This window comes from Manacus candei, unplaced genomic scaffold, assembly GCF_025592945.1.
Source record: "Manacus candei isolate 608988 ecotype Guabito, Panama unplaced genomic scaffold, ASM2559294v1 h1tg000057l, whole genome shotgun sequence".
Taxonomy (NCBI): Eukaryota; Metazoa; Chordata; class Aves; order Passeriformes; family Pipridae; genus Manacus; species Manacus candei.
In genome coordinates, this window is record NW_026138105.1 from 12,276,332 (window position 1) to 12,289,777 (window position 13,446).

Consider the following 13,446-nt stretch of genomic DNA (forward strand, 5'->3'; position numbering starts at 1 on the left):
ATTTTCTTCCCAGAAGGGCAAACTAAGAACAAGATGCTGGCAGACAGCAGAACAGAAGCTTGTTAAATCAAGGAAAAAAACCCCACATTATGTGATTCCCAACATTTCTATTTCTTGACTCCATTACCAGGGAAGAACTTGAAACACTAAAGGGGCCATCAGTAAAATGTCAACAAGCTTCACCCCACAATGCACCTGGTTTTGCAGAAAAATAGTGTCTGTGCAAAAATCCTCTATGGATGCACATGCACATGCTGGCACACACCCAGGTTTTGACACAAAGTGGTTCTTAAAATTAGTTCTGTTGCATGAACAGACAAAAAACATGTTTCCAAGCAGAGAACCCTGCTGCAAGTCTTAATAAAAAGACACAGGTCCTCACAGTCAGATTTTAGTTTTTAAAAGCTTTACAATTTAATTCTAAACAAAGAAGCCTTTCTCCTCCTCCCCCTTAACAATGCAAACTTCCAATCACCTGCACTAAAGAGAAAAGCCTGAGTGAAACAACTAACAAGTTTATACACTTACGGCCTGAAAGATACTGTAAAATTTGCTCCAGTGACTCCAAGAGGGAGGATTTGGTCTGGAATGTTATTTGAGCCTCTGCGAACAGATCAAAGATGTAGCTGCAATTTACAAAGAAAAAGCAGAAATGGGTAAACACTGTAGAGAATCACATGGACACAATTACTGTTACTCTTTCATAACAACAATTTCACCATCAAGCAGCAAAACATGTTTCTGTCTCCATGAGAAAGAAAATTTTACAGGAATTAAGTGTTTGCTTATAAATAGAGCGGATAATATTGACATGACAGAAAGCACATTGATTACATCACTCCCATTTTCCATGATTTCTCTCCAACATATTAATTTAGAAGCAGATTTGCATGCAATTTCTGTGATTATTTTTACAATGTACAACAGGCATTAGTTTAGGTAGGAATAGACTTGCAGAGCTCTGAGGTGCCTCAAACAGCTCACTGCAGCATTGGTACCTGTGCCTAAATCACAACAAAAATTGAAAGGAGCTTTCTTCCAGCTCAGAATACCCAAGGTGTACACACACATCCACTCTTGAAACACCAGTAAGTTCCACCAGAAATAATGATTACCACGGACAGGGGATTTAAGGAAACCCAAAGCTGTCAATAAATACTATTTCCAGACACTAGAATAGTGCTAGAGCCCAACAGCTCACTCAGTTCCACCTGGGACTAGAATTTGCTGCACTTTTAACATGTAAACTTATTATTGAGAAGAAATTTACCTTCCCTCTTTGGTGACTCCTTTACCATTCAGTGGCAGCTCCACTGCATCAATAGCACTTTCTAGTTGAAGAAGAATTTCTTCAAGAGAATCAAGAGAGGAAAAAGTCAGGGTGCACAGAAACTAACTTCTTGGACATATCTAAGCCTCTTTTTCAAATGTACTTTATTACAAAGGCTGTTACCAAAGACAGCAGCCCAGCTGTTCTCTTCAGTCTGTAAACAAATCAAAATGATCAAAACCAATTTCCTAGGTATCATCTTTAAATATTCATATTCAACTCTAAGAACTTCCATGATCTCAATTCCTAGATGAAGCTTAAGTCACAAGATAAATGTTAAACTCTTCCTTATAGACAGGGAAAGTTGGTTTTGAAAATGCTTTGTAAAGATGAGACATCTCAGCTCTTGCTGTTAACTTCAGGTAGCATCATGTTGTTCCAGCAGAATGATGCAACTAATGTAATTCCAAGATCAGAAAACAAGGGAATTTCTAGCAAAGAAGGAAGCAATGCATTCATCTGCCAAATCTCTCTTCTTGAGAAAAAATTAACTAAACACTTCACAAAATTCCTGGAACAAGCCAGACAACTTAAGCTTCCATGAATGTCAGCATTACAAGCAAGGTCTATGGAAATGCTACACGAGCTTGATTTATAGTTGCTGACTTTTTGAGCCTGTTTCAACAACAGTTTTCAACAACACAGGATATAAGCTTACTCTTGATCTTTGCTATATCTTCGAGTTCCATGTTCAGTCCTGTTGAAGAAAGGAAAGATTTCAAAGAGGTTGTTTCATGCCTATTTCATTCCCAGTTTCTTTGTGCCTTTTCACAAATTACAACTATGAAGGCTAGAACTGTGTGTATGGAAAGACATCTTCCGTGCTCCCCTCCCTGTTATTTCCCATGACCCCTCACGTCACATTGGTTTCATCAAATCTTTCCGTGTCTGGCAGCAACTACTAATTAACAATAATTTATCCACTAATGAGAGCGTAAACCTCCCAGAAACTTTCCCAAACAGTATTTTCCAGTGGCACCCTATAATCCCAGAGGAACAGCGATTTGTGGTTGCCAACAAACCTGAACTGGCCAGCTCCATGTTGAATTCAGCATTGATTTCATTCTGTTGAACGACCTTGGCTTGTTCCTCCAGGATGACGTTTATCACGTCCATCGCCGAAGCCAAATCATAGGGAGTCAGGTCAAAGGAAGAGGACTCCTCACACAACCTCTCCTAAAATATAAGCAATGGAAGAATTTTTCTGACTGCTCTGTGTGCTGTTTGCTTGGGCAATTTCAGAGATGATGAAGTCCAGATGACTGGGCTTGATTTCATTTCTGATCTCCAGCTCAGGCCAGAGGACATTTTATAAGCACCTGAAGACTGACTTTTACTAAGTATCCTTTTTTTCTGAAATGTAGAACAGATTTTGCCTTGTCCATGTTATTAACATTCTACAGAGTACAGACAGTAATTGTTTGATGACAAACTGTTCAAACAGGAAATTTTTTACTTAGAGAATCAGTTCGTCCTTCAAAAAAGCTACTTCTGGTCCCTCTCACACTCTTAGAAAATACTTGTATCCCTATATATTCACTCATAGGAAGACATGATCCTTGCCCCTCTTCATTTTGCAGAGATGAGGATGTGGAGAATAAAGGGAAGGGACACCATGAAAAGGAAAACAAAAACAAAAAACCACAGTAAAATGTTTATTATTCCTATGTAAAACTTGGGCCAAAACATATGGCAGAATAAATAAATACTATTAAAGAAAAGGAAGGAAACACACTTTCTATTAAAAAAGAAGCAATGGTTTAAACACTCATAACCGACAAATTTGACAAAACTCTCTCTGACTTTGAAAATTAATTCACATACAGTTTTGCCAGAAATTTTCATTCACAAAAAGAATCATCTTCCCCAAGGAACAAAGATAAATTGTAAGGTCTAACCTACACAAAAATTTGACTGCAATAGCTATGAAGAAACAAGTTATAAAGAAAAAAAAAAAGCTGAGCTAGCTGCATGTGTAAACAATCTAATCAGAAATAAATCCATTTTATTTTGGGGTAATCACTAAGTTTCCACATATTAACCTGGAACAGGCAATACCATCAGAGAACTATTGCAAAAAGAGTAGCTGTTCTAGTTAACTTCTGCATGCAGGCACATCAACTAGTACTTTTTAAACACTACAAAGGGAAAAAAAATCCAAACCCCAAACAACTGTGTCTGGATCTCCATTCATTTTTCAACAGAAAAACAGATATTCTGGTGAAAGGAGCAAATACTGAATGCAACTATGGAATTTCACTCTCTAGTGAAGCACAGTAGACCTTGGTGTGGCTGTTTACTGAAAGGACACATGCAATCAGACCAGAAACCACAGCTGTTCAGCAGAAATCCCACTAGGAGGTTCTTCATGTGGCAGAAAAAAGGGACATATTTCAAGTTCCTTTGCAATTCATCATTTAGGCAAAGGGCTGCAGTTTTGAGCCAGTTAAAAGAAGAACTCACAACGCTGCACTATTTGTTTTTTCTTGTTTTCCTCTCTGAGTGAAGACTTGGAAATATTACAAGAGCCATGTTTGCCATCTATTGCACTTGGGGGAGCTGATGCAGCTGAGCTTCAAGAATGGATCTTTCATGATTTCTTAGACCCTGGAAGAGAAGTCTCCAAGAAAATAAGCACCTCATAAATTTGGAGATGCACCTTTCAGAAAGAAACTATCACCTTGTAAAAAACCAGTGTCAAAAAAAGCAGTGTCAAAGGACTGTAACTTAAATCACAAACCTTTAACTGTCATGGAAACAAGAAATGTTTGTGATAATGAGTATCAAAACCATACCTTTGAGTACAGATTTTATAGACTGTTTGTAATTGGACACAAGTCTATTTTCTCTGTGGATGAAAAATGGCAACAGACCAGAACAACTTACCACATTGTGAGCTTCATCAAGTATTACCACAGTCCCCTTCAGGTCTAAGTTGTGAGCTTTCCGACTCTAAAGATAAAAAAAGAGAACAAGGGAATGGACAGAAAGGCCACTGAGAAGTATGGATTTGATTGGTTGGGAAATTGGATGATGAGATACATTTGGGTTTTCATCTACTTTGAAGCTGGGTTGGTTTTTCCCTTTGGAAAAACAGCAAGTAAAGGCTGTGGCTAATCAATATAGAAACCACAGAATCACTTTCTCTGGAAACAAAGGTGTTAAAATGCATCATGTAAAAGTTTACAGAGGTTACAACTTGTTATAAACAAATAACCTCAGATGTACCATACTGGGATGTACAAGTTTAACAGAATTCATTTCAGCTACTATTTTTGGCAATAGGAGTGGAGTGTGAAGTAGGGCATTTGTCTTGTATTCATAAATTTTGTTGTCTTTGCAAGAAGTGGATACTCTGAAAACACCCCCACCGGTACCACACCATGTAACCTCATTTCACAGTGCTTCTTTGCTTATGGTGCTTAGGATACTTTTTAAATTTAGTTTTTAATTTATTAAACATTTGGTCCTTCTGCAGCAGTGGGGCATAATCTGGGTTTTGCTATAATTCATGAATTACTCCAAGTTGCATGAAGATGTCAGCACATTAGTTTCCTCAACAGAGTTTTCAGAGGTTTCATTTTCTATCCATGAAATATGGGCAACTTACTACAATAGTTTTGTTGTAGTAAAAAATAATTACTTCCAAGGGATTATTTCCAAGGGATATGTCCAATCTCTACTGAAGTTTCCTTATTCTAGAAATCATGCAGCTGCTGCAGAAACAAAAATGTCTCAGGATACATGCAAAAATACTGCATAGTGTGTGACTGAAGGTTTGTGTCCAGAAGGTGAATATCCCCAACCAGAAGGGCACCACATTCTACAAAGCTAATTCTACAAAAATCTAAACATCTCAAACAAACAAACAAACAAACAAAAAATTTCTTAACTGTAGGAAAGAATTTACAGAGAACCCTCAAAATGTCACCCTCTATGGTTCTGAACTTGAACTGGGGTTTGATCAGTTCTGAAGTAGCCACATAATGCATCCACTTGCTAGGCATCATTCTTCACAGTTTATCCACTGAAAGCCACATAAGACAAACAGAAGTACAATTGTATTTAAAAGCAAATACATATGTATTGTATACATACCTTTGAGTCTAGTAAATAGTTGTAAGGCATAAAAATAATGTCTGCTTGCTGCTTCAGGCTTCGAGAGAGATAATAAGGACAAGCTCTGTTTAAAAAAAGTAATACAAACTATAATACTTGCAGAAATATTAATATTGTATTCAAAATTCATGAACTATGACATACAAAGGCAATAATAAGAGTGAGCAGAAAGTAGTGTTCATTATTTTCACAAGTCAGGGGGAGGAAGGTCAGAGGGGATCCTTCACCTGTGCTTGTTTCCATTTTTAACCAAGTCTTCAATATCCATGATTGGTTCAATCAGTTCTTTCTGTGTACTCTTTTCTGTAAAACATGACATTAAAGCCATCAGCTTAGGTAAAGGTATCACACAAAGACTTCTTGTTACTCTGATCATCACACTCACCCATTAACATCTCATTCTTGAAAGACAGTAACACAGAGCAAAACACAGATAGATTCTGCCAACTCTTCCAAACTTTTCTACGTGCCTAGCAAACCTCTCCCTCCCCAGAAAATGGGGCTTTGCTTCCAGGTGAAGTACAGGTGAGCCCAACTCACCTTCCACATTGTTATAGAAGTGACAAGCACGAGTCATCACTTTCATTCGGCACATGTAGATCTGTAAAACAAAGTCTATTTTAGCCCACAGTGGCACAGCTTGTCAAGCACTGAGAAGCAGGTTAAGGAGTGAGGAGATACCAATTTTCTCTAGCACCAGATAATTAATAAGGCTAACTACAATTCTTCAGTTTTAAAATCACGTGTCCCTCTGTCCACATTGCAAGTCAGGCCCTCTTTCATGTTCTACACAGTGACATCTGTGATTCTGTGATCCTTCCCTGGACAGAAAACATCACCAGAGACTGAGAATCATATTTTGCACTCACAAAACTAGAAACTAAAAGTTCCTTGAACCACATTTACAACTATTCTGCTTCCCTACCGCCTCCAGTAGTTTAAACAACGTTAGAGTGAAGAATGACACACAAATGACACAAAAGCCTCCGTGTTCTCCCAGTACATCCTCTCTAGGTTCTGATCTCACCTGCATGTGGTTGTTCTCCTGTCTCTTCACTTCAGGATTGATGCAAAGCTGCTCTCTGGATCCCAACACACATATCTTTGGCCTGTTCAAACAGGATACAAAAAACTGATGTTAAAAACAAGGCAAGAGAGAAGAACAGAGTTCAATGTATCAAAAGCGAAAGATTCAGGAGAAACAGATGAGCCCAAAACAAGGGTAAAAACCAGAACAAGCAACTTAGTCTGTCTGTAACTGCTGTACATGTTATTTGGCTTTCTGGTGCTGCATTTCTGTGGCAGCAGAGAGTGTTAATAAGCAGCAGCAGCAGCAGCTCACAGCAGGAGGTAACAGCAGCATCTTACACCATCCACCACAAAGTCTGGGTTCTCTTATGACAGTTTAGCCCAGTCAGCTGGGCCTGTCACCCATTACAAGACATTTTGAGCTGGTGGGGATGTTCAGAGTAAGGTTGTGACAGAACTGATGCTCTACAAACATTCACAATATTTTTTTTTTTTTGCTTATCACAAGGCTGTATCTTTACAAGAACTATATAAACAAATGACTACTGCCTGTCCAAAGAGCTCGGCCACACACTGGCAGGTCAACAGCTGAAAACTGTGACAGGCATTGGTACAACAAACCCACAAAGTTCTTCATAGATTTACATCAGCCTGAGGAATTCAGCTTGGTAACAGCTTCCTGCTGCCTTAAAGAAATGCCCAGGAAAATATAAAGAAAGGGAATTAAAAAAGGTAATTTTATAAGTAAATGTGCCAAGTGAAGAACCAAAACCATACTAAATTCAGAAAATTCTATGATTGAAGAAGATAAGAGAAGCTGTGGAGTATTAAAATAAACCAGACCCAACAACAATGAAATCCAGGTTCTATTCATGCACAGTAAGGGAATGACATTTCTCTGGATATAGCTTTTTATATCCATCCACAGAAGTTCAAACAATAACTACATCAGATGGGTTTGTCCACCTTTGCTTTGAATAGCAACACTACCCTAAATCATACTTGCCTGTAGACTGTGTTCTTCAACTCATTAATGACTTGTGTAAGTTGGGAGTGAGTTCTGGAGGCATAAATTATTTTCGGAATGTCAGTGTAATAAGCTGCCAAACAGAAGAGGAAAAAAGCAGAAAAACATTATGAGCAGGGACAGAAGAACTAGGGATATTCTTAGCCTCTTTTCCCAGCTGGTACTATGGTAACAGTTTGCCTTGTAGAGACAGCAGGAAATTCTGTCATCTAACAACTCACACCCACCAGACGAGCTAAATGAGTTTCTAACGTTGTAAGAAAAATTTAAAACCATGTGAAACACCCTGAAAAACCTATAAAACGGCGAAACTGTGCTTCAGCCGCTCAACAACAGCTCCATAACTTCTGTAATCATGTATTTATCACAAAAGATAGACAAAAGCAAGTGTTGACTGACACCCCTGAGGGCAAAGGTGGTGGTACTCACTCGGGACATCACCATCCGTGGCAGCAGTGCCCCAGGAGGACAGGGGTCTGCCGGGAAACAGCTCCACCCCGTGCAGACGCTGAGCGATTTTCCGGGCTGAGATGGTGTCCTTGAAGTGCTCCCGCCAAGCCAGGGTGGAACACAGCAGGCAGAGGGTCTTCCCCGTGCCTGTGGGGCTCTCCAAAATGCCATTCACCTTCTTTATTGGACGGAAATAAAATAAGAAGGGGATAAGTGAGTCATTTGGAGGTTCAGCTAGAACAGGTCTTCGTGCAGTACTGCACGTCCTCTGCAAAAAGCAAACACCAGCTGGCAGCACCTACCAAGGAACACACACACACACAAGGTCATCATCAATGCATGACCTGTAGGACCCTCTAATCAACTTAATGAGGCCCTTCCTACCCAAATCATCCATGATTCCATGACACCCCAGACAGCCAAGGACAGACTGCATGAATACAAGTACTACTTGCTCAGTTTTATTTCCTTTTCCCAAATTAGGCAGGAACACCCTATCTATATTTCTACTGAGTGTCATCTGACACGTGGGTTTTCAATAACCATAGATAAAAAAAAAATTGAAGCAAAAGGTCACAGAAAACTTGGAAAAGGTAGCAAACAGACCACATAAAGGAAACTTGAATTGTGACAACTTCTTCTTAGAGAAATCATTTTGTACAGTCAGCAAATCAGCCAAATTGCCCCCATGGAGGCAGCATGGACCCACCTTCTGCAGGCACTCCAGCACCTTGGCCATGTAGGCTTCCTGGCACGGGTAGGGCTGGAAGGGGAAATCCACTGTGATGCCATTCAGAGTGATCCTGGGCATGGTCCTGTCAGTGCCTGCAAGGAAACACAGGCTGTGACTGATCCTGCTGCCACGGTGTTATCGGAATGACAGAAACACAGACTGGTTTGGGTTGGAAGGTACCTTAAAGCCCATCTTGTTCCAACTCCCTGCCATGGTCAGGGACACCTTCTACTAGACCAGGTTGCTCCAAGCCCCATCCAACCTGGTTGAACACTTCCAGGGATGGGGCAGCCACAGCTTTCCTGGCCAACTTGGGCCAGGGCCTCAGCATCCTCACAGGGAAGAATTCCTTCCTAACACCCAATCTAACCCTACTCTTTGTCAGTGTGAATCCATTCCCCCTTGTTCTGTCACTCCAGATCCCTCTAAACAGGCTCCATCCACCTTTCTTGTCGGCCACTCCTGGCACCGAAGGGACAATCAGGTCACACGCAATTTGGGACGGGGCGGTACCGGCGGGCAGGGCAGGAAGCTCAGGGGCACTCGGGGCCCGGGTTCCCATGTCCTGGTCCCCTCCACCCGCTCTGGCCCACGTTCCGGTATTCCCATATTCCCACATCCCCCTATTCCCGAGTCCCGGTATTCCCACATTCCCCCATTCCCGTACTCCCGTGTCCTGGTATTCCCACACTCTCCCATCCCCGTGTCCCGGTATTCCCACCCTCTCCCATTCCCGTGTCCCGGTATTCCCACCCTCTCCCATTCCCGTGTCCCGGTATTCCCCTATTCCCGCACCTCCGGCTCCGCCGTTCGCAATCCCCGCGCCCGTGTCACGTGCCCGCCCCACTCACGCTCCGCGCGTGACTTCCGGCGGGCGCTCTCGCGAGAGCGGCGCTGTTGCCGCGGTAACGGCCAGGGGAGGCGGTGGCCATGGCGGGCCCGAGCTCGGGCCCGGGGCGGGTCCCGGGGGATCCCGGGCCCGGGGAGCGAGCGCGGCTCGGGGGCTGGTGCCGTGTCCTCTAAGGGGCCCCGGGCGGGAGCGGTCCAAGCCCGGTGGGGTCTGGGCCCTGCCGCACCTGAAGGAAGCAGGCCCCGCTCCCCCGACAGGTGGTTCAGCCGGAGGGTCCCGCAGCCGCTTCCCTCGGGGCGTTGGCCGAGGTGGGGCCCCGAAGAGGCAGAAATCGGCCGTCCGGTCGCTAAAAACTGCATTTCCAAGGCTTCCCAGCCGTGTGCGGGTGCCCCACGCCGGGGCTGCCCCGGACTGGCGTTTCTGCCCCTTTTTAAGGACTCGGGAGCGTGTGATGAGCGCTGCCCTTGGCCGGGCGGTGTCCAGGACCCCGCTGTGCTTTGTGCTGGGCGGTGCTGCAGGGAAGAGAGGGCAGAACACGACAGGAGGCTTTGTGAAACCCTCAGCCTTTAGGGTGGGAGGGGTTCTGCCGCTCTGTGTCGAGCCTTGTGACTCCTGCCTTAGGAGCAGTAATGAATTCTGACGGGTCTCTTTTGTTTGGGGTGAACGTGCCGCTCCTTTGTTCCCAGCTTTTCTTCGGCGCGGTGCTCCCACCCTTCAGCCCCCTGTCAGTGTATTCATGGAACGGCTCCGTCAGCATTCCAGGTGCTCAGGCCGAGGGTTGGTTCCACACGTGTGTGACTGCAGCGAACTGCTCTGGATTGATGGATTACTCAGTTTCTAAGACCCAGGTGTTTTAACAAGGCATGGTTTACCTGGACCTCCAAATTTTGCAAAAAACGTTTTATGCAATAAAATAATATTTTACAGATATCTCTGTGCTTTATCACTGCATCTCACACTGTCAGATGGTCACTGTGTAGATGTAGAACAGGATATGTCTTCTTTTGTTGTAACTTTAAAATTATCTATCCCTAGCCAGCTGCACAATTGGTTTGTGTGCAGAAGTTCTGATTTTAAAAGGAACAGATAACTTTATGTGAATTAAACACTGTGTGATCTGTGCTGTTCCCAAAATGTGGTACCTCCTCTGTCTTGGTGTTGGGTTAGGGGAGCTCACGGGTGTTGCTGTTTACGTCACCAGCCTTTAAACTCCATGAGCTGAACTTCCCTGGATTATAAACTGTCTTTGATTATAGGGAGTGGGCTGGATTATAAATTGTCTTTAATTATGGAGAATGGGCTGGAGAGCACGGAGTTATTCCTTTGGATCTTCATGGCACTCCATGCAAAATGTAACAGCTGTTTTTACTCATGTTTCTGACTGTGAGCTCTTCAACGTGATACCAATCATGCAAGGTTAAGCTGCAAAAGAAATTACTTTGTAGAGATTGTAAAATGAGAGTGTTGGATAACCTGTGGGGACAATAAAAGTTCAGGTCTCCTCATAAATACATGGAATACCGTGTCGTCGTTATTTCCTGTAAACACATCTTTCCTACGTGGAGGAGCAGTGTCAACTGTGTGCCAAATGAGATTATTTTCCCTTGTTTAAGAGCTGTTGGTTGCAGCAGTGTTACCTGCTGGGAGAGAAGGGCTGGAAGGCTCCCAGCCCAGAGCAGGAGTGTGAGTCAGCAGGTACCCGTGTCCACAGCAAACATGACTCAGCTCCCGCCAGCTCCGCATCTCCTGGGGCTGCTCCTCTGCACCAGTGACCCCACCTGACCAGGCTGCAGCCAGGCTGCCTCCAGCACTGCTGCACCAGGTTCTTCTAAAAACAGAGCAGAGGAAACGGGGGGGGGGGGGCAATGGTTTGTAATTTTAAAGAGAAACATTTATTTCTTTTTCAGGTTGCGGAGAGATTGCGAGGGTTTGGTGGAGCTGCAGCGCCTGTGTCAGGGTACAGGGATGGTAAATAAAGGTGTTGTCTTACACTGGATTGTCATCCTGGTGTTTGGCTCCCTGGGGTAAACCCTGAGTTCTTATAAAGCAGGAGTTTGGAGAGGGAGGAGAGGTTTGCAAAATGTGGGTTGTGTGACAGTCCAGCCCTTCACCTGGAACAGCCTCTCCCTGCCAGCTCAGGCAGAGGGAACCAGCCCTTCTCCTCATTAGTGGATGGGGAAGATCTTGGCTGAACTATTTTTCATTTTCAGGGAAAAAAAATATGCAAAATATAAACCTTGGAAAAGATGATCCTTAACCTCTGTGGGGAAATAGCTGAACCATGTCATGGAGACCTGGAAAGGAGGACACTCGTGCTGTGAAGAAATACAAAAGGAATAATGCTCCTGTTTGTTCAGAGGCTGCCCAGGCAGGATCTCTCTTCCCAGATGAGATCCAGATGCTTCCAGATGAGCAGGAACCTTCAGGAATGGGACAAAAGAATTCATAGAGCCACGAGGACCTGCTGTGAAACTCCTGTGGTTGGCATGAAGGTTATTTTCATCCTTTCAGACAGGAGAGGATTAAGTTACCAGTCGTTGTCCTGAGATGTGATGGTTCCCATAACAACAGGCTAAAATTTTTGTTTGTCCCAAAATTATTTGATTCATTTAAATCCTGGTAATCCAGAGCCTTTCTGTCTCTTTACTGTTGGGAAATAGCTTTCCACCCTGACCCTCCAAATCATTTGTTCCCCATTTCTCACACAGTGTATTCCAGTGGGACACATGCCATGGCACCTTGAAAGCCTTCTCTTCCCTTCCTTCAATGAAAGGAATAAAATGTGTACAGGATTGATGTCCAGAAGATGCAGAATGTCACAAGAGGTAGCCAGACCCTCTTGGGACTGCTGGGTACATCAAAGCCAGAGCTCATCCTGAACAGAGCTGGGAACTTATTCCAGCAGTCGGGTGCCTGGGATGGCTGCCTTCCTCTGATCATGGCAAAGATGTTTTTGAAACACACACAATATAACAGATAAAGTCCTAGAGATTCAATCCAAGGAGAAAGTAGAGGGAGTTGAAACTACAAAACAAGCCTTGGACAGAACAAGAAGCAGTTAAAGGTCATAAAAAAGCTCCTGTTGCAAACACGCTTTGAAAATGTGTGGGTAGTGTTAATTTTATTCTGAATTAGACTAATTTTCTATAATTTTTGTTTTTGTTTTTAAATACAATGCTGAAGGAATAGGACACTTGGAGATTGGGGGGGAAAAATTAGGAAAAAAGGAAAATCTCTGGGTTTTTTAACTGAATTTAATAGGCACTGCCTGTGGCTTCTGCCCCTGACCAAGCCATAGCACTGGCAGCTACTCCAACAACCTGTAGTTCCCTGCAGCAGCTGGAATTGTTTGGGAGTGTCTGCATTGCAGCGTGCTGGGAGATGTGTGGGTTTGGGAGGGTTCCCTGCTCCCAAATGTGTGTGTGATGCTCTAAAATCACAGAAGCATTGGCCCCTAGCAAGAGCCACAAATGGAAATGAAAGAAATGATAGAGAACAGAGAGCAAATGACAAGAAGAGAGGTCCTGCTGCCTGGGGTGGGGGAGAAACCTGGAGAATTCTCACTGAAGTGAGAAGGCTCCATTCTGCTCTTCCTCCTCTACTTTTACAGCAGTTTCCTCCCCAAACTGCAGCTCCTTTAGTGCCTCAGTGCTGGTGCAAAAAAAAAGCTAAACCCATGCCTAAAAACCTGTCTGGGATCCCTCCTCCCTTTGCTGTTTGCCTGAAGCTGCTGTAAGGGTTGGGGTTTGGGTTTTGCATCTCAGCCCAGCTAAGCCTGACCCCCGACCTGGCCCTGCAGGTGAGGCTGTCTTGGAATAGATGGTTTAAAAAAAAAAATCAATGAATTTGCTTATCTCTGCTTTCAGCAAGGGAAAAAAAGCAGTTTAGCCCATCTCAAGCAGACAAGA

The 13,446-nt window shown here is 43.5% G+C and overlaps 1 protein-coding gene across 2 annotated transcripts in view; it reads right to left on the minus strand.

Moving 5' to 3' along the window:
- Positions 1-9,577, minus strand: part of RTEL1 (regulator of telomere elongation helicase 1) — a 44,563-nt gene extending 34,986 nt beyond the window's left edge. For both annotated transcript variants that reach the window (XM_051802867.1, XM_051802866.1), the window contains exons 1-13: positions 9,484-9,577; positions 8,665-8,780; positions 7,935-8,133; positions 7,485-7,578; positions 6,477-6,558; positions 5,990-6,050; positions 5,677-5,752; positions 5,429-5,513; positions 4,217-4,282; positions 2,353-2,506; positions 1,989-2,027; positions 1,271-1,349; positions 529-626 (exon numbers count right to left, since the gene is read on the minus strand). In XM_051802867.1, coding sequence (XP_051658827.1) covers positions 529-626; positions 1,271-1,349; positions 1,989-2,027; positions 2,353-2,506; positions 4,217-4,282; positions 5,429-5,513; positions 5,677-5,752; positions 5,990-6,050; positions 6,477-6,558; positions 7,485-7,578; positions 7,935-8,133; positions 8,665-8,766 — 1,135 coding nt within the window. In that variant the 5' untranslated portion in view covers positions 8,767-8,780; positions 9,484-9,577. The remainder of the gene's footprint in view (positions 1-528; positions 627-1,270; positions 1,350-1,988; positions 2,028-2,352; positions 2,507-4,216; positions 4,283-5,428; positions 5,514-5,676; positions 5,753-5,989; positions 6,051-6,476; positions 6,559-7,484; positions 7,579-7,934; positions 8,134-8,664; positions 8,781-9,483) is intronic.
- Between the last annotated feature and the right edge of the window lie 3,869 nt (positions 9,578-13,446).